The 17,150-nt window shown below is 45.2% G+C and overlaps 2 protein-coding genes across 3 annotated transcripts; both read left to right on the top strand.

The window, feature by feature from the left end:
* Positions 1-5,042: 5,042 nt before the first annotated feature.
* LOC149308787 (serine-rich and transmembrane domain-containing protein 2-like) lies at positions 5,043-7,581 on the top strand. Its single transcript, XM_089537168.1, has one exon. The coding sequence runs from the start codon at positions 5,119-5,121 to the stop codon at positions 5,395-5,397; it is 279 nt and encodes a 92-aa protein (XP_089393294.1). The 5' UTR covers positions 5,043-5,118; the 3' UTR covers positions 5,398-7,581.
* Positions 7,582-11,732: 4,151 nt separating this feature from the next.
* LOC149308786 (UDP-N-acetylglucosamine transferase subunit ALG13-like) lies at positions 11,733-16,100 on the top strand. 2 transcript variants are annotated; one of them, XM_089537166.1, is made up of 4 exons: positions 11,733-11,866; positions 12,725-12,887; positions 13,071-13,209; positions 15,921-16,100. In XM_089537166.1, exons 1-4 carry the CDS (start codon positions 11,786-11,788, stop codon positions 16,027-16,029), a joined length of 492 nt encoding a protein of 163 aa, XP_089393292.1. In that variant the 5' UTR covers positions 11,733-11,785; the 3' UTR covers positions 16,030-16,100. The 2 variants fall into 2 exon arrangements, with proteins under 2 accessions (XP_089393292.1, XP_089393293.1); XM_089537167.1 differs by lacking the exon at positions 11,733-11,866 and adding an exon at positions 12,356-12,493.
* Positions 16,101-17,150: the final 1,050 nt, after the last annotated feature.

Here is a 17,150-nt window from a genome sequence, read left to right as displayed (position 1 = left end):
CACTTGAGAGAGCGCAACACGCAGCATTCTCATTAGCCAAGGAGGCCTCACAATTGCGCACACAGACACCCACACATGCAGGTCAGTTTGGCAAGGAGAGCCCTTAACAACAACACTTTTGCAGCGGATGAGGGAAGACCCAGGGGCTGTATGGGCATCTCAGTTAAGTACGGAATATATATATATATATATATATATATATATATATATATATGGTGGGTGAAATCTGTGGCTGGGTGCATTGGAGAGGAAATGAACTGTCCAAAAAATAAGGAATACAGGTGCATGCACCTGGTTATATTGCTTTGCAATCCCCTGAGCAATCTGTGTGATGAAAGAGAGAAGAGTGTAATATTTCATACTCTCCAATTTGGCAAGGACAATCCCGATTAATCCCCTGCCTTCCCACTTTTTCAGCTGCTTTTAAAATGTCCCTGTTTCTCTCTCCTCCTCCTTTGTCCCCAGCTTATTTCAACTGCTGCGAACTGAGATCAAAAGTGGTAAAGCAGCCTCTTCCCAGGAGAAAGGCGGAGTATAAATCCAATGAATAAATCATATTGATATAAAATAATATTTACTCTGTTAACCCAGCAAGGTCTTGGGGGGATGTAGGGGCTCTGTACTTGGGCTTCGGGTCTTCCGTCTTTCCTTATGAACCAAAAATCGTAAGGGTGGGGCATTCCATGTACATTTATTATTATGGCTTAAATCACAATGTGACTTTGGGATGGGACTCACAAAGATGTCAGATTGCAACTCCCAGCAGCCTTAGCTAGTTGCCTGGCTTCTTCAAAGTTGTGCCAGTTCAGCCAGTGTGACATAGTGGTTTGAGTGCTGGAGACCAGGGTTTGATTCCCAGTTCGGCCATGAAACCCATTGGGTTGCCTTGGGCAAGTCACACTCTCTCAGCCTCAGGGGAAGCCATGACAAACCTCCTCTGAACAAATCTTGCCAAGAAAACCCCCTTGGGGGTCTCCATAAGTTGGAAACGACTTGAAGGCAAATAGCAATTCAGGACATCCTAAATCTTGCCTTTGGGCCTGGCTGCCTAGAATTGAAATGGGTGGACTTTTTAGACTCTGGTGCAGAAGGAGTTAAAGAAAAACACAGAGGCTTGTAGAAACTTTGGGAATAGTCTTGCTGTCAGCCTTCTTTTCTCTTCCTCTCATTCTCTCCCTCCTGAAGAGAGAAGCCTCTCTCAGCAGCCCAGTCTGCCTGCTTGCAACAGAGGAAAGAGGAGAAAGCCAGCTGGCATCCGCAGCTCTCTTAGATCCCTTTGCCCAGGAGATGGATGGATGTACCTCCTTGCTATTTTAGCTTGGGAAAGAAGATTCACATCCACAGCCTTAGGAAAGCTGGACAGCCCATCAGTGCCTAAGAAATAAGCCAAGCCTCTATCTCTCTGTCTCTCTCTGCCTCAGAGCCTGCCACAATGCAGAAACCCTGGCATCCCAAGGAAGCAATCAGAAAGTGGACTCCAACTGTGTTCTCTTATTAGGAAAACCAAAATCTCCCATCTCCAGAAGCCGGACAGTCATTTGTCTCCTCCAGAGCATCCGAAATGTTGGAAGGGGATGCTTTTTGGACAAAACCTTCTTCTTCGCCGCAGGTACCTACCAAGCAATAGCCTGGAGAGTCTGCATCTTCTCTGGTCAGATTTCTGATGAAAGGTAATGATTTGTGCATCTCGAAATCGACTTGTTTTCATCTCCGCTTGTGCTGGTGATGCTCATGGTGCGCTTTCCCTGTTTTAATGAGAGAAAGAAAAAACAGGACCATCTGTCACTGCAAGGAGGAAAACTAATATTCCTAACAGATTTCTTAAAAGCATGCATTAAGGTATCTGTTTTCAGGGCAGGTGGTGGGTGTTTTTAAAGGGAATGGAAGAGATTCTGAAGGCTATTAAGCCAGCTATGGCTCAATGGGAGATTATAGCCACATGGGATGGTTTAGGAGGTGTTTGAAATCCTACACATTTTGCAACGTGTGATTGTTTCGCTGAAGCTTTCTAACTAAAGTCAGAGAGTATAGCCCTGTAGTGATACTGCATTGCTCTCATTACTCTGGTAACAAACTGTCTCATTTCGGAGCTAGTGAAAACTTCTGAAAGAAGTTGGTGACCGGGACGGTTTGCAAGGCGAAGCAGCTGCCTCAGGTGGCAGATTTAGGGTGGCCATGTCCTAGAAGAGTTTATTCCTGATGTTTCACCATTCTCTGAAGATGCCAGCCACAGATGCCAGCGAAACGTTGGGAAGAAACTCTTCTAGAACATAGCCACACAGACCGAAAAACTCATCAAAAAGTATGGATGCTGGCCGTGAAAGCCTTCAGCTTCCCATTAGGGTGGCATGTGTAGATGGCACTGTTCTCTGCTCTTGTCTCAGGCAGCACTTTGGGTCAACCTTGGTCAGCAATCCCATTAAAAAGGATGCTATTTCCTTTTTAAACTCCACTTTGGGACAACCAAGGCAGGCAACCTGTCCGCTGTTGCCTGTTGCTGAACAAGGATGTTTACCTGAGTTGCCTAGCTATAGCAGAGTTATGTTATTCAACCTTAGTGCCCAGGGAGCCCAATTCTCCATCTGTGTATGTTTCCCTATATAGCAGAGGTGGGGAACATGTCGGTCCTAGGCTCCATGCATCTTCTAACCCTCTTGCTTGAGGCCCCCAAGACAAGCCCAAAGCTCAAAAAAACTTAATCCAAAGTGAATTGAAGGTCACCCCCAAATCATCTAAACCAGCACCTAGCAAAACTTCATATGTCAGGATTCCATAGGATGGAGCTACAGCAGCTATAGTGGCGTTAGACTGCATTATTTCTACAGTGTAGATGCACCCTAAGAATGACAATACAATCGCCCCTCCTTTCTCGCAAACCTGAGATCTGCGTCTTGAATATTCACGGAGGGGCAACTGCCATTAATTTCAATGGGGCGCTCCCTGCATGCGCTCATGGACACATGCCCCGTTCAAGCCTATGAGGCTTGAATATCAGTGATTCTCCGTTTTTGTGGTGGGGTCCAGAACAGATCCCCCTTGAAAATGGAGGGCCAACTGTACACCTTTTTTATCACCAGCTGCTTGCTTCAGCATCCATCTCTGTTGAAAATCTCTCTCCAGCCTTGTGTCTCATGCACAACACAAGTAGTGAACAAACAGAACACAAGGCTAGAAAGAGACAAACAAGCAGGAGTGCCTCTGCCATGTTGAAAGTGGAAGAGGGCAGCTGGGGGCAAAAAGACCCGAGGCTAGGAACAGATTAAGGATGTGTGAAATGGTGGGGATCCAAGCATAGTGCTCAGCGCACATCCATGCCTCCTGCCATTTCACAGATCCTTGCATCTTTCTCCAGCCTTGCTTCTCTCTCTAGCCTTGCAAATACACTATAGGCACATACTACACTAGTTGTGTATTCCAAAATCTGGAAAGAAAAATCCCAACTCCCAAATGCTTCTGGCCCCAAGCATTTCAGATAAGCGATACTCAACCTGTATTGCCTAGGAAGGAGTTCCAAAAGATACAGTCCAAAAGAAGGAACTGTTCCAAGATCTGTGCTGCATCCATACATAACCAAGCAGCGGTAAGACCATAGGCATCCATGCTACTCTTCCCATCATTTTAATTATCTCCATTCCTTAATCGCTTCCATTTCTTTAGAAAGCCCTGGCAAAGGCTCATTAAGTTGGAGCGCTTGGTTCATAATTGATTATTGTTCCCCTTGAACTCCAGGTTAATTACTTTCTTAACATCACGTGGCTGGATTTTTAGAAGCAATGTCCGCAACATATATTTTCCAGCTTTTGGAAAAGTTATAATTATTATTATTTGTAATTATAACTCCTCTTGCTAAATAAATCACAATTAGTGGCCCTGAAGCCTGGGAGATTATGGATTATGGAATTTCTAGTCCCCAAAAGTAACTTTGGCAAGCTTTGAATGCAGGAGCCCAAACATGAAACTCCAGTGTACTCCAGTATTCACGTTTCCATTCCTGTTTTCTCACTTATATTAAACAAGTATTGCTTTGAGTTCTGTTTTAAGTACAAAAAGATACGAATGCTTTATAAATACTGGGATTATATTTCTTAACAAGAATATGCCTTTGCTCCAAAATGTCCCATTCAAATGTCCTTTCAAGGCAACTAGACTATTTTTGTGTTTTCCCTTCCTGAGTTCAGTATACCGATTCTAAGAAATGATAATATGTTATGTTTATATATAATGACTGACTTATGAATATTGTTGGCTTTAATGCTGTTTATATAGAGATTATTGGATCATATGCAATTGTAATTCTATTCAGATATGAATAGAAAAATAAAATATAAAGGCCCAAACACAAGCAGGCATTAAAAATTTCCTATTGAGTTGAATGGGGTTTAATCCTGGGAAAGGAGGCATAGGACTGCAGCCATGGGATCTCCAAAAGAGTTTTAGCCCGTTGGATCGCTCTTTTAAAGTTTGCACTAAACCCCAGAGCGGATTTGTCAGCCTGCACCACAGACACACGAAAGTCACCGTTATTTAAGAGACCCTGCTTTCAAAAGACAACAGCGCAGCTTTGCTAAACAATGCCGTTTTCCGTCGCTGACTCTTTCTTTTTCCTTTTCAGAAAGAGCACGTTTCCCGATTCTTCTGAAAAGTGGGTCAATTGAAGGTGGGAAGTGAGAAAGGCCTTTCTTTCCAATATGTTCCCAATCTAGATGAAAACAACAGGCCGTCTCCAGAATTAAATCCAACCAGACTTTAGCTGAGAGAAGTGGTGGGCACGCGGTCCGTTGCGCAACGCCGTTGGCAGGAAATTCACTTCTGACCTCGGATGCATTTCTGTTTCCAGAAGAGGACAGACATATCTTGTTTTTTACCCAAGAGAGATTTCAGGTAAATAAAATGACATAAATCCTACGGCGTTGGATTGACTGGTGCTGCCACTTTGCTGGGCAAAGCGACGTGACGGATTTCTCTAATGAGAACTACTTTCCTATGCGAGGGAAGGAGGTCAAGATCTTGGAGGAACCGTCCGACGCTGAGACATAAATTGCCTCCCGAGGATCCTCTGGAGAGCCTTGTTGCAGAAGGACAACTCTGCAGAGACAATGGACATGACCTAAATAAGCAATGACTGAGGCCTACTTCAGATACCGTGGAAATCTTACCGGCCGTGCCCACCCGCCCCCCACCCTGGCTACGGAAGTGACCGCTGCCGATAAATACTCCAACTTGTACATGTACGTTGGGTTGTTCCTCACGCTGCTGGCCATCCTGCTCATCCTCCTGTTCACGATGCTCCTGAGATTGAAGCATGTCATCTCCCCCATCACTACGTCTCCCGAAAGCACAGAGAACACCCAACAGTTCACGGACGTCGAAATGCACGGCAGGATCCCCACCCCTTAGGGATCGGGAGCGACTGGCTGCGCAGAAGACATCTATGATGGAGAAGAAACTCGTTGCATTCAGCAGAATGTGGAAATGGAAGAGACCTTTGCCTTTGTGGAAGTCTGGCTAGGTCTTAATGGATCTGATTTGCCTTGAGAAGGGAAGCAAATGCCCAACAAGTTTAGCCAGCTACTAGGAGCTGCAAATAACATGCGCTTTGGTGTCTGGATGCAACCCACCATCAGACACATGAACACACAATCTTGCCTTATTCTGTCAGTACTGATCGCTCTTATCAACAGGAGTTCTCTGAGATCTTGGGCAATGCTCCAGAACTGTGCAAGTCTGACCTTTGCATGATTTCAAAAGTATCTCAGAAAGCCTACATTTGTTTGATTTCAGAAATAAAATGGAGGTCCCTTGGAAGACTTTCTAGAAGCGAAGAGAAGCAGGTGGCGCATCCACCAAAGCCATTGCGGTTGAGCACTGGAGGTTGTGGAAGCAACCCAAGCATCAATCTCTGGATGATGTGATACACACTCAAGCTTTTCTCAAATGATCTCTCTCTCTTAGTGCATAATCCAGGAGCTGAACGATAAGACAACACATTTTTAACTCATTGGTGAGTCCCAAGAGAGTCTGTACGTACAGATAGACAGAGTGGCACATGCTATGAAAGAAACTCAGTTCTAGAGCCTTGCTTTCCAGCAGGTTTGCAATTGATGATTACGATGATGATGATATCAGTTTGCTGCCAGTAAAGCAAACATATAACATTTCAGTCTGAGATTCTCTTCCAGGCATGGATCTCACATATCTCACATGGCTTACCTGCTCAATTGGACCACAGGAACTGGTCCCCATTTGGACAAACTGGTTCCCATTGAAACGGACATGGACTGAAGGATGGATCTTCATTGATCAGGATGTTGTTCCTTGGATTAACTGGGGTGGACATGGGACTTATTGGTGGATGCTTTTTCTTCTAGGCAGTAATTCGCCAGATCCATCAGATGAGGTTCAGAGCTTGGAAGTGTTCCTTTCTGGGGACTACAACTCTCAGAATCCTGGGGGATTCAGGGACTTGTAGTGCAAGGAGTCATTTTTTCCACCCAAGTTTGGGATCATTTCGACCGGTGCCCATGGGAGGGGGGGAAAGTGTAGTAAAATAAAGTGAAACTTGGTTAGGAATCCAGCAGGTAAGGAATCCAAAAGGACCTCAGATCTTCTGGAGTACAGTTGAGGAAACTTTGGCCATCCCAGTGTTTTGGATTTCAGCCAACCAAATAGATACCCAGTTCATTGCCTTAGCTTTCAAAGCTCACAGGCTTCAGCTGCTTCCACACCATGGAATTAACTCACTTTGACACCGCTTTAACTGTTGTGCATCCTATGGAATCCTGGCATTTGTAGTTTGGCGTCGCACTGGGGCTCTCTGACAGAGAAATTTAAATAAAACTACAAATCCTAGCAGTCCATAGCATTGAGCCGTGGCAGTTAAAGCAACATGGAACTGCATTAATTCTGCAGTGCAGATGCAGCCCTCTTTATTAGGACAAAATGGTGTTGAAAAATGAAATTCAAGTGACGGTATTTAAAAAAACATTTGAAAATGGGGAAGGCTTGTTTTAAAAACAGAGAGAAGTCCTAAATGAAAAGGTTGGCTGCAGGCTGGTAGGACTAGCCCTGTGAATCCATAGTTTTTGCTTTACAACAACTCTGTGTAGATAGACCTCTGCATAAATAACAATATTGGTAACCCAATATCACCGATTACCATTTCGAAGTTAGAAGTCCTTGAACTATTTTTCTTGGAAGGAAATAAGTGTGTCAGGGTCACTGTTTCTCAGCATAGAGGAGTTTGGAGAGGAGAACTAAGCTCAGCTCCATCTTGCAATTTAGCCTAGAAATAAAACTCCAGAGGGGAATTCTACTGTGCAGCGTTCATGCGCCAATTCCCCCCTCTCTATGAACCTTGAAAGCGCCAATTCCCCAAACTCAAATCCATGGCTAAAATTAGCCACGGCACCTACTCCCTCGACTGTAACAGTAACAAGAATGTATTCATCTAATGTATTAGAAATAGTAAGGTGGTTTTAAACATGTGCCCACAGGCATAAATGCATCGTGCGAAGTTTCCTTGGTGTGGCTTTATCTTCTTTCACCTCATAGTTTGGGGGAATTTCGAGTACGCGAGAAAAATGTGACATAATAATAGGATTAGTCTTGTTCCAGGGTGCTAGAAACAGACCCCAGAGCCTCATTGCATTGAGCCATGGCAGTTAAAGTGGTGTCAACCTGCATCAATTCTGCCATGTAGATCCAACCTGAGGTTTGCATCACACTTTGGGTACGTCATTCAGGTTTCAAAGCCTAAGGTAAATCTCTAAAGTGAGGGGCACAACTTGAGATCTGGGGGACACCTACAGAGCCCAACAAGGCATGATGTGCAGCTCGCTTAGGTCTAAATTATGTGTATGTATGTGCAGATGCATACACGTACCCCACTCCTGCTAGATGCAGCTCTGAGGGGTGATAAATGTATGCATCTGGTATGAAAGCATGTTTAAAAATCAGGTTGTTCTAGCAGTGGTCTGGAAATGACTAATGTGTTATGCACTCTGTTAAAAAGATGCCTGGGTAAAGCTTCAGTCCATCAGAAGATGCATGCAAGTTAAAGAGGCTTTGTGCTAATATCCAGGGATAACCTCTGGAAAGAATGGAAGATGTCTTGAGCCACTAGGCTTGGCATGATGGCATGGATGGCTCACCTTGGGCTGCTCATAGTCTACAAGGTTAGCCATTTACTCCAAGGAGACCAGACCAAAGCAACCTTGCTCTAGAACCAGGGATGGAGCCTTCAAGGTCTTGTGAGATGCCTTCTCCTCCATGGAAGTCCCCAGACTGGATCCGGACATCAGCTCCCAGAAGCCTCAGCCAACGCAGTTGATGGTCAGGGATTCTGGAAACTGCAGTTCTAACTATCTGGTAATAATAATAATAATAATAATAATAATAATAATAATAATTGTTCTATTTGGAGGAAGGTTGTGGCAATGAATCATCCAATGACTTGTGCAACCACTTGCTGGAATGATTTGCACTAACATTCAATTTGAGTTGCTGCAGGCGGGACAGGCCTTACGCTTATGTACACAAGATTATTTCTCTCGAACACTGGGTTCATTTCTTCCTAGCCAACATTTCCATCAGATACAAAAGCCCTTGGTCTTTTCCAAGCCACAATATCCAGGATACATTACTGAATCAAGAACCCCCAATAAAGAGAGCGAAACCACAGTAGATGAAGCCATCTCACGTCAACCGATTCCTTTCATTTGATTTTCTGTTTGATCTGCTTATGCACACACGATTTAAATGTAGATAAGGGTTAGGGGCATACGTTTCCTCTGTATGGAATGCAAGGGGAGTGTTTTATAATAGGCATTCAAGGTTTCTAGGATTTCCTGGGGGGATTTGTTCTTTAAAGGAGGACGGCTTTTTTCAGTGTGCAAATGTGCGCCATAATTAGACAAAACGATTGCCCAAACCCCAATGGAGAGTAAACTCTGTAATTGGCGCTCATTTGTGCCAGTTAAATCCACGGAGACCATCTCCTGGTACTCTTTATGACAGGAGCTTGGAAAAAAGAGAAAGAGACCAAAGTAGATGAAGCTTCTTTCTTATGGGATCATCTAAGGCAGAGGTTTGCAACCTTTGGCCCTCCATGGACTTCAGATCTGGGAAGCCTCACATCGTGTAGCCAATGGTCAAGGATGGTCATGACTCAAAACATCTGGAAGGTCAAAGGTTCCCAATTTGGTCCAAGATTATTATACAAGTCACCTGTCTGACTTATGGTGACCCCATGACTTTCCTAGGGTTTTCTTAGGCAAGGCATCCTCAGAGGTAGTTTTGCCAGTTCCTCCCTCTGATTTAGAGCTGACAGCCCTTAGGGTTCATTGACAGTCTCCCATCCAAGCACTAACCAGGACTGAGTCTCTGGTTAGCTTCCAGGATCAGATGGGATCTGGTGCCTTTGGGATATTTGCGCTTCTGGTGCACGCTTTGTTTCTGTGTGCCTTCAAGTCGTTTCTGACTTATGGCAACCCAAAGGACTCCCTAGTGTGGGGTTTTCGTGGCCACAACAACCTACAGTTCCCAGAAATCCATAGCATTAAGCTTTGGAAGTTAAAGTGGTGTCAAACTGGAGCGAGAGAGAGAGAATGGTATTTGCGTTGTATATGTAATACACGCAGTTAATTAGCACCTTGGGGCAAGTTCTTTATAAACAGAAACAATAAGGAACATAAAGTATGTCCCTCAGGGATGCATGCTGTGCTACCAAGCCCAAAGTCAGCTAGGTCTTGTTCTCTGCTGCATCTCTGCCCTGCTCTGTTGTTCTTTTTTAAGACACAGAAAGTGGGTCCCCATACCGGGTGTCACCCGGTGCCAGAGGAGCTATTGTGGGGGACAGTGGCAGTGGCCAAAAGGACACGCTGGCACTCCAGATTCCGCCATGCCATGTGTCCTTCTTGTTCCTCCAGCCCCGGCGTTTTCTCCCTGGGATAAAGCTCCTCTGGTCCCAGTGCTAGTCCCTGGGATAAAGCCTGGGGCCGGAGCCAGTGGCGTCACTTGGTTGTGCAAGGGATGCGGATGGCATCAGGTGACACCCAGAAGAGGGATGACACCCTGTTGGGCATGCATGCATGCTTTTCGTGGCTGCTCTGGATCCAGGCTTTCTGTCAGGGCCTAGCACTGGACCAGAGGAGCAGGAAACATGCATGCCATGGCAGACCCTGGAGGGCCAGTGTGCCCTTTTGGCCCCTGCCATTGCCACCCACCCCACTGTATCTTTTTCTTTTGCATTGTTATCCATTTTATATATATCCATTTTATATAAGGGATGCCATTTTACTATGCCATTGTATTTAATTGGACTTGAGCATCCACGGATTTGGGCATCCATGGGGGAATCCTGGAACCAAACCTCAGCAGATACCAAGGTCCCACTGTATTTATAAATCCTGAGCAACCTGAAGTGGTATAGACCTTAGGTTTTTATCACATTGGAGCTAATTTTCACATTAAAGAGAGATTAAAGCGCATTTAAAGCATCCCACAATACAGCAAAAATGGCAAGTAATTGCGCAAATGATTATCACACACGATCGCACAAAGTGATATCAGAAAATTCATCGTCGCTGAACTCCCCAAAGTGAAAAGGTGTGTGTTAATGCTTCTTTGTGACCACTTTAATGGCGGGTTTTACACGACGTCGTGCAAAAGCGTTTCACGGGATAAACTCCTGATCTCCTTCGTGTGATAAACTAGCTAGAAAAGCTTTACTCTCGCGTAAGACACCTATGGTTTGAAGGTTGGTTGCTGCTGAACGCAAAAAGAGAATTAACAAAATTCAGCGTAATAAAAATTACTGGGTTTCTCTTTTGTTTTAGAAACCCTGCCCTCCAGTGGATGGATAGCGTTATGAACTTTTGCGTTCAGAGATCTCTGCATTTTTCAGAGACTGCAGAAATAATAATAATATGATTTATTTATATTCCTCCTTTTCCCAAGGGAATCAAATCTGGTTTGACACCATTTTACTATGGCGTTGTTGCATTTCGTGGGCCTTGGCATGTCCTGGCGCCAAACCCCAGCGGAGACCAAGGGCCCAATGTATGTCCAATGATGGGGGACGATGGGACCTGCGGTGTCCATGCAAGATATTCAACCTAGTTTGGGGATAGCGCCTTTAGAGTCTGAACTAAAGCAGTGGCTGAGGGCTGGGCAATGATTCTTCTTCTTCTCCACATTGTGCCACCGACTGGCAGACATTTGTGCCCATTGGCTACCATTGTTCCTTGTGTAGTTTACTGTGGAAGCTGGCCGCTTTGGACCAAAATGCTTTCAAACAGTGGTTCCCAACCTTTGGCTCTCCAGATGCTTTGGATTCCAGCTCCCAGAATTCCTGGCCATTGGCCTAGGTTGAGGATTCTGGGAGCTGAAGTCCAAAACATCTGGAAAAGCAAAGTTTAGGAACCCCTGAAGGACTATATGGGATGACATCTCCACTGTATTAATTACAACAACTGCTTTGACTGCCATGGCTCCATCCTGTGGAATCCTGGGATTTGTAGTTCTGGTAGGGCCTGCAGCTTGGTTTGAAGGCTCACAAAACTACATTTCCCAAAATTCCCAAGCGCTGAGCCAGGGCAGTTAAAGCGCTCTCAAACTGGGTTATTTCTGCAGTGTCTATATTTTCCATAGAGTTCAACCGTCGCCGTGGCAATCTCAAGTCCTAGAGCGGCACTTCCGGGTTCTCCTGAACCGGAAGTGCCTCCGTGTTGAGTGCGCGCCGCTCTCGCCCTCGGCTCTCTATGGCCGCGTGGCTTCTCTCTCCGCCATGAAGTCCGCCTTCGTGACCGTGGGCACCACCAGCTTCGACGACCTCGTCGCCGCCGTCACGGCCCCAGAAGCTCTGCAGGCGAGTCCTTTAGGTTCGGCTTCCCAAGGAAGGGCGGAAGAGGCCGCTGACGCCAAGCGTTGCGTCACTTCCGGCGCCGTTCTTCACCCTCCTCCCTTACACTCTATGGTTTAAGGGCAGCAGCCCCATATTATGAGATCCTGGGATTTGTAGTTTCACAAGGTCCGTGGACTCCTCCTCACCCAAACTACAAATCCCAGGATTCCACAGGATGCAGCTACAGTCCTTAAAATGGTGTTCAAGGTTAAGGAATCCTGGGAATTGTAGTTTATTGTGGCCTCAAAGCTCTCTCTGACAAAGACCCAACACACGCCAGGAATAACCCAGTTTGAGACCGTTTTAACTGCCCCGGCTCAATGCTAGGGAATCCTGGGAACTGTAGTTTTGTAAGACATTTGAGCCTTCTCTGTCAGAGGGCTCTGGTGCCACAATAAACTACAGTTCCCAGAATTCCCTATCATTGAGCATTGGGCAGTTAAAGTTATATCTCTGCAGTGTGTTTTCAGACTGATGTAAGCTCATGCTTCGTAGTCATTTTGGAATTCCTCCTGGAGGACAGAAGTACATGAAATGTAGGACATGTCTTGGAAAATGAAAATGCCTGGTCAAGCTGCCTCTGTCTCATCTGTGAGCTAAGTAACTTTTACAGCAAGGATGATGGGCCTCATATGGCTCTCTGGATGCTGTGGGACTGCAAGTCCCATTAGCCCTAGCCAATGGCAAGGAACGCTGCCCATTGTGGCACATTAGAAGGGCCACATGCTTCTCACTCCATGTTAGAGCATCTGATACCATCTTGCATTTAGTATGGCTGAGTCCAAACTCTGCGCTTAAGTGGTTCCTCCTTTTCCGCTGCAGGTTTTACGGGAGCTTGGCTACGGCAAGCTGGTCCTTCAGGTGGGCAGGGGCTCCGTGTGCCCAGACCCCTTCAGCACAGCCGCCTTCACCCTGGAAGTCTTCAGGTTCAAGAACTCGCTCACTGAAGACGTGCGAGTGGCAGATCTTGTCATAAGCCACGCAGGTAACAGTGTGTCAGTGATCATCTCTCACGCAAAAACGTGAAACCCCATCATTGTGTTTGGATTGCCATCAGATTACACTTCCAATTTCCCTTGTCTGATAACGTCCAGTGTCTGGGTCAGGATTGAAGAGTTTTGTTTGTTTGTTTGTATTGCTGTTCAGTGTTGCTCTTCTATTTCTACAGGGGCCGGCAGCTGTTTGGAGGTCTTGGAAGCTGGCAAACCCCTTCTGGTGGTTGTCAATGACAAACTAATGGACAACCATCAGTTAGAATTGGCAAGGCAGCTGCACAGAGATGGGCATCTTTTTTACTGCAGTAGCAGGTACGCTGCTGGGCTCTCATTTAACACCCCTTTGGCTTTATTGGTTTCTTTCTCAATTACTTTTAGTGCCATGGTGTTTTGGTGTTTCTTGAAGTATTTAGTCTTCTATGTCAGAGAACTCTGGTGCCACAACAAACTACAAATCCCAGGATCCCATAGGATGGAGTCATGAATATTAAAGTGGTATCAGCATCCTTTTAGGCCTTTTCCCACTCAGGTCTGCTTGGTGGCTGGAAGGAAACATCTCAATGGGACTTTTCACATTGAATTATGATTCCGCTTTTAACAGCCATGGTCTCCATCCTATTCAATCCTAGGATTTGTAGTTTGGGGAGGGATATTTAGGTTTCTCAGCCAGAAAGCTCAGCACCGAACCAGACTACAAACCCCAAGATCCCAAAGGATGCAGCCATGTCAGTTAAAATGGATTCATGAACCACTTTAATATGATTGTGTATAAAGGATGCAACCATGTCTGTTAAAGTGTCGTGTTATAGTTCCCTGTAAATGAAAACTGCCCCGTTTCATGCTCCAGAAAATGTCAGTATTACTGGCTAGAAAAGGAAAGATAAAGAAAGAAGAGGGTGAAGAGGGAGGTAAAAGGGAAACATTAAGGCCAGGTGATCTTGAGTTTGTCACAGATTTAAAAAGCACACACTTTGAAAAGCCTTGGTGAGGAAATGGAGCATCGATTTCGAGGAGCACCACCATGAAGCGATATCACAGAACCATCTTGTTTTTAACATTTACAAATCAATCTGTTGGCCCCTTGTGTAAATAATGCTGTTTGATCAGCTTTCTCAACTTCAGGCTGCTCTGGTAAGTATTCCACACAGATATTCATGGGTTGGGGCTGGTTTTCATACATTTCCAACTACCGAGTAAAGGTTGGAGGGGAGAGACGGCCAAATCAAAGACGTATGATAAAGTGAAGGCCAACGAAGTTTCTATTAGCTGTTTGCACAAAGCTTATTAGTCTGTAGTGATAGTGTGTTGTTGTTGTGTGCCTTCAAGTCATTTCTGACTTATGGCAGCCCTAAGGCAAACCTATGACAGACTTTTCTGAGGGCCGAGTGTGTGCCCAAGATCACCTAGTAGTTTTCATGGCAAAGTGGGCATTTGAATCCTGGTCTCCAGAGTTACAATCTGACACTCAAACCGCTGTTGCATGTTTTATTGGACCTATTTTTAAACTACTGTCTTGTGTATAAAATTATGCTTCTTGCACTTTGTTGTTCTCAGAGTCTTTTTTTTAAACAGCAGGATAAATCCTCTTATCAATAAACAACTAAAATTCATGGCAGCTACAAAGAACTGTGCCTCGGGGTATCTTTTCTCCTACCCTACTTCCCATATGGTCAGGAACAAGCCACCCTTCATAAGCATAAGCCTCAGAAGAGCATCTTCCTCTATTCCTCTGCATTTTTACAACACACGCAGGAAAGCTATATTAAAAAGCACCCCTATTTAAAATCTACATTTACATCCCTGTTTTCCTCTGACAGCTGAGAAAGACTTGCTCAAGATCAACCAGTGAATTTCATGGCTCAGCGAGGATTAGAACAACAGCTTGGGAGATCTAGCTGCTGCACCCTAACCACTAGGATACACTGCCCCTGCATCTGGTTCTTCCAAGTTGCTATGAGTGCACAACGTAATGCGAAAACAACACATCAGTCGAGGATGTTTTGGCATCAATGGGCCAAAACATATTGCAGAAATAATTCAGTTTGAGACCGTTTTAACTGCCCTGGCTCATTGCTTGGGAATTGTAGTTTGTGGTGGCACCAGAGCTCTCTGATAGAGAAGGCTAAATGTCTCACAAAACTAGTTCCAAGGATTCCCTAGCATTGAACCAGGGCAGTTAAAACGGTGTCAAACTGAATTATTTATGCAGTGTGGATTGAATTACAGGCTGAATGCTTCCCTTCCGCTAAAAGGTTTTGTTTGGGGGGCTCCTGAAGGCGAATTTCAAGAGGGTGGGGGCTGTTGTACCAAGAAAGATGGTGAATTCCTCCCTCTGCAACAATAATTTGAAAAAGACATATGCTGATGTTATATTAGAATATGTCATTAACAACATGCCAGCTGTCGCACAGGTCATCCAGCTGAAGATCACCGATGGTCCGTCTCAAGCTGTGGATCAAAGCTTTGCACCTTCATGAAGCTTAGCCGGTTCTCTTGGACAGGTTACTTGGCTTAATTTATATTCTGACTTATGGCAATGCTATCCTAAGTTGTCCTTGGCCAAAGTCAGGCTTCCATGGCTGAGTGAGAATTCAAACCCTGGTTTCCCAGACTTGACAACACATTGGCTCACATTTGTAAGTTGACTCTGGCTGCATCTACGCTGCAGAATTAATACAGATTGACACCACTTGAACTGCCATGGCTCAATGCTATGGAATGACAGGATCTATAGCTGTGTGAGCTATTTAGCCTTCTCTCTCAAGAGAGCCCTGGTGTCACAAGATACAAATCTCAGAACACCCCAGGATGGAGCCATGACAGTTAAACCAGTGTCAAACTGCATTAATTCTGCAGTGTGGCAGCAGCTCCTGACTTCTGTCAAGTTTGCTTGGCAAGATTTATTCAGATGGGGTTTGCCATTGCCTTCCTCTGAGGCTGAGAGTGTGTGTCTTTGTAGGTTACAAATGTGACAAACACTTTCCCCCGATTAACGTACGGTTGGTTGTGTTGTTTCCTTGCAGGGCCCTTGTAGAGACACTTCAGTCAATGGACTTGTCAACCCTGAAGCCTTTTCCTCCCGGACAGCCAGAAAAATTTGCCGAGTTCTTGGACAAAGCGATTGGCATTTGAATAAACGGATCCGTGCATTTGATAACTTTACACAGCTCAGCATGTTTGTATCTGTGCATCATGAAATTAAAATTTAGTTGAAATGATCCACCTGGGTTGCATTCCTTGGGGGTTGTGTGTATAGAATTGTATCCATGAGTACTGGAGACATTTGGCATCCTCCAGGTAAGTATTCCCATTCCCAAACAGCCTTCACCTGGAAGGTTGAAATAAGGTACTATCACAGGCTGGTTGAGATTTTGGCAGACTGAGGCCGCATCCGCATTGCAGAAAGAATCCAGTTTGACACCAAACTGCCATGGCTCAATGCTATGGGATACTGGGTTTTGTTGTGGCACCAGAGCTCTCTGACAGAGAAGGCTAAACATTTTGCAGGACTAGTTCTCAGAATTTGCTAGCATTGAGTAGCGTTAAACTGGATCATTTCTGTCGTGTGTTTTGGAGCTCAGTCCTTGGTTCAGTTGCAGCAAAACCAAGTTCAAAATGCCAAAGAAGACGTAAAGTGAGAGGAGCAGGAGAAAGAAACCGGGACCTTTAAAAAGCTTCAGCAGAGGATGAATAGGGACTGTCCCTGCCAAACTGGGACAACTGGATGGTGTGCTATATTTGTGTTCCCTTGGTCCCTTTTGCTGCTTTACCTTGGGCACCTGTGCATCTGAATGCTCAGCTAAAGTTTTGTGTTACTGCAATGCTAGAAGTGTGGAGACTGGAGGCAAACTTAGGGGGATAAGATCCTCATTTTGTCTCTTTCTGAATGGAAAAGGTTGGGCCTGCTGCAGCTGTAATGCTCCTTGAGTGGAAGCAGGAGTTTCCGCAGGTGTTGCTGGTCCTGCAGGTCACACACCTGTTGAACTTCTCCCTTGGAGACATCCATTAAAGGTGCAGGAGCCCTGTCCGCTTTGGAATCTGGTCCTTTCCACTTATAATGTGTGCATAATACACAATGACTGACTTTTGGGCAACAGACTGTCATGGTGTGTGACGGTGCTTCTGAATTTCCCACTCTCTTCCATGCTGCAGTTCAGCTGCCACATCAACTGCATTCGGAGAGGCCTGGGAGGCACATGGGCATGTTACTCTCTTGCCCTCAGAGAGAGAGAGGCAAAGGCAAAAAACCAAGG

This window comes from Sceloporus occidentalis, unplaced genomic scaffold (genome assembly GCF_023333645.1).
Source record: "Sceloporus occidentalis isolate IW3139 unplaced genomic scaffold, rSceOcc1.0.p SCAF_8, whole genome shotgun sequence".
NCBI classification, from domain to species: Eukaryota; Metazoa; Chordata; class Lepidosauria; order Squamata; family Phrynosomatidae; genus Sceloporus; species Sceloporus occidentalis.
This window is presented reverse-complemented; position numbering and strand designations above follow the sequence as displayed.

Coding starts and splice junctions, on each gene's coding strand:
- LOC149308787 (XM_089537168.1), top strand. CDS start 5,119: ATGACTGAGGCCTACTTCAGATACCGTGGAAATCTTACCGGCCGTGCC.
- LOC149308786 (XM_089537166.1), top strand. CDS start 11,786: ATGAAGTCCGCCTTCGTGACCGTGGGCACCACCAGCTTCGACGACCTC. Junction 11,867..12,724: donor CGGCCCCAGAAGCTCTGCAG/GCGAGTCCTTTA, acceptor TTTCCGCTGCAG/GTTTTACGGGAGCTTGGCTA. Junction 13,210..15,920: donor CTTTTTTACTGCAGTAGCAG/GTACGCTGCTGG, acceptor GTTTCCTTGCAG/GGCCCTTGTAGAGACACTTC.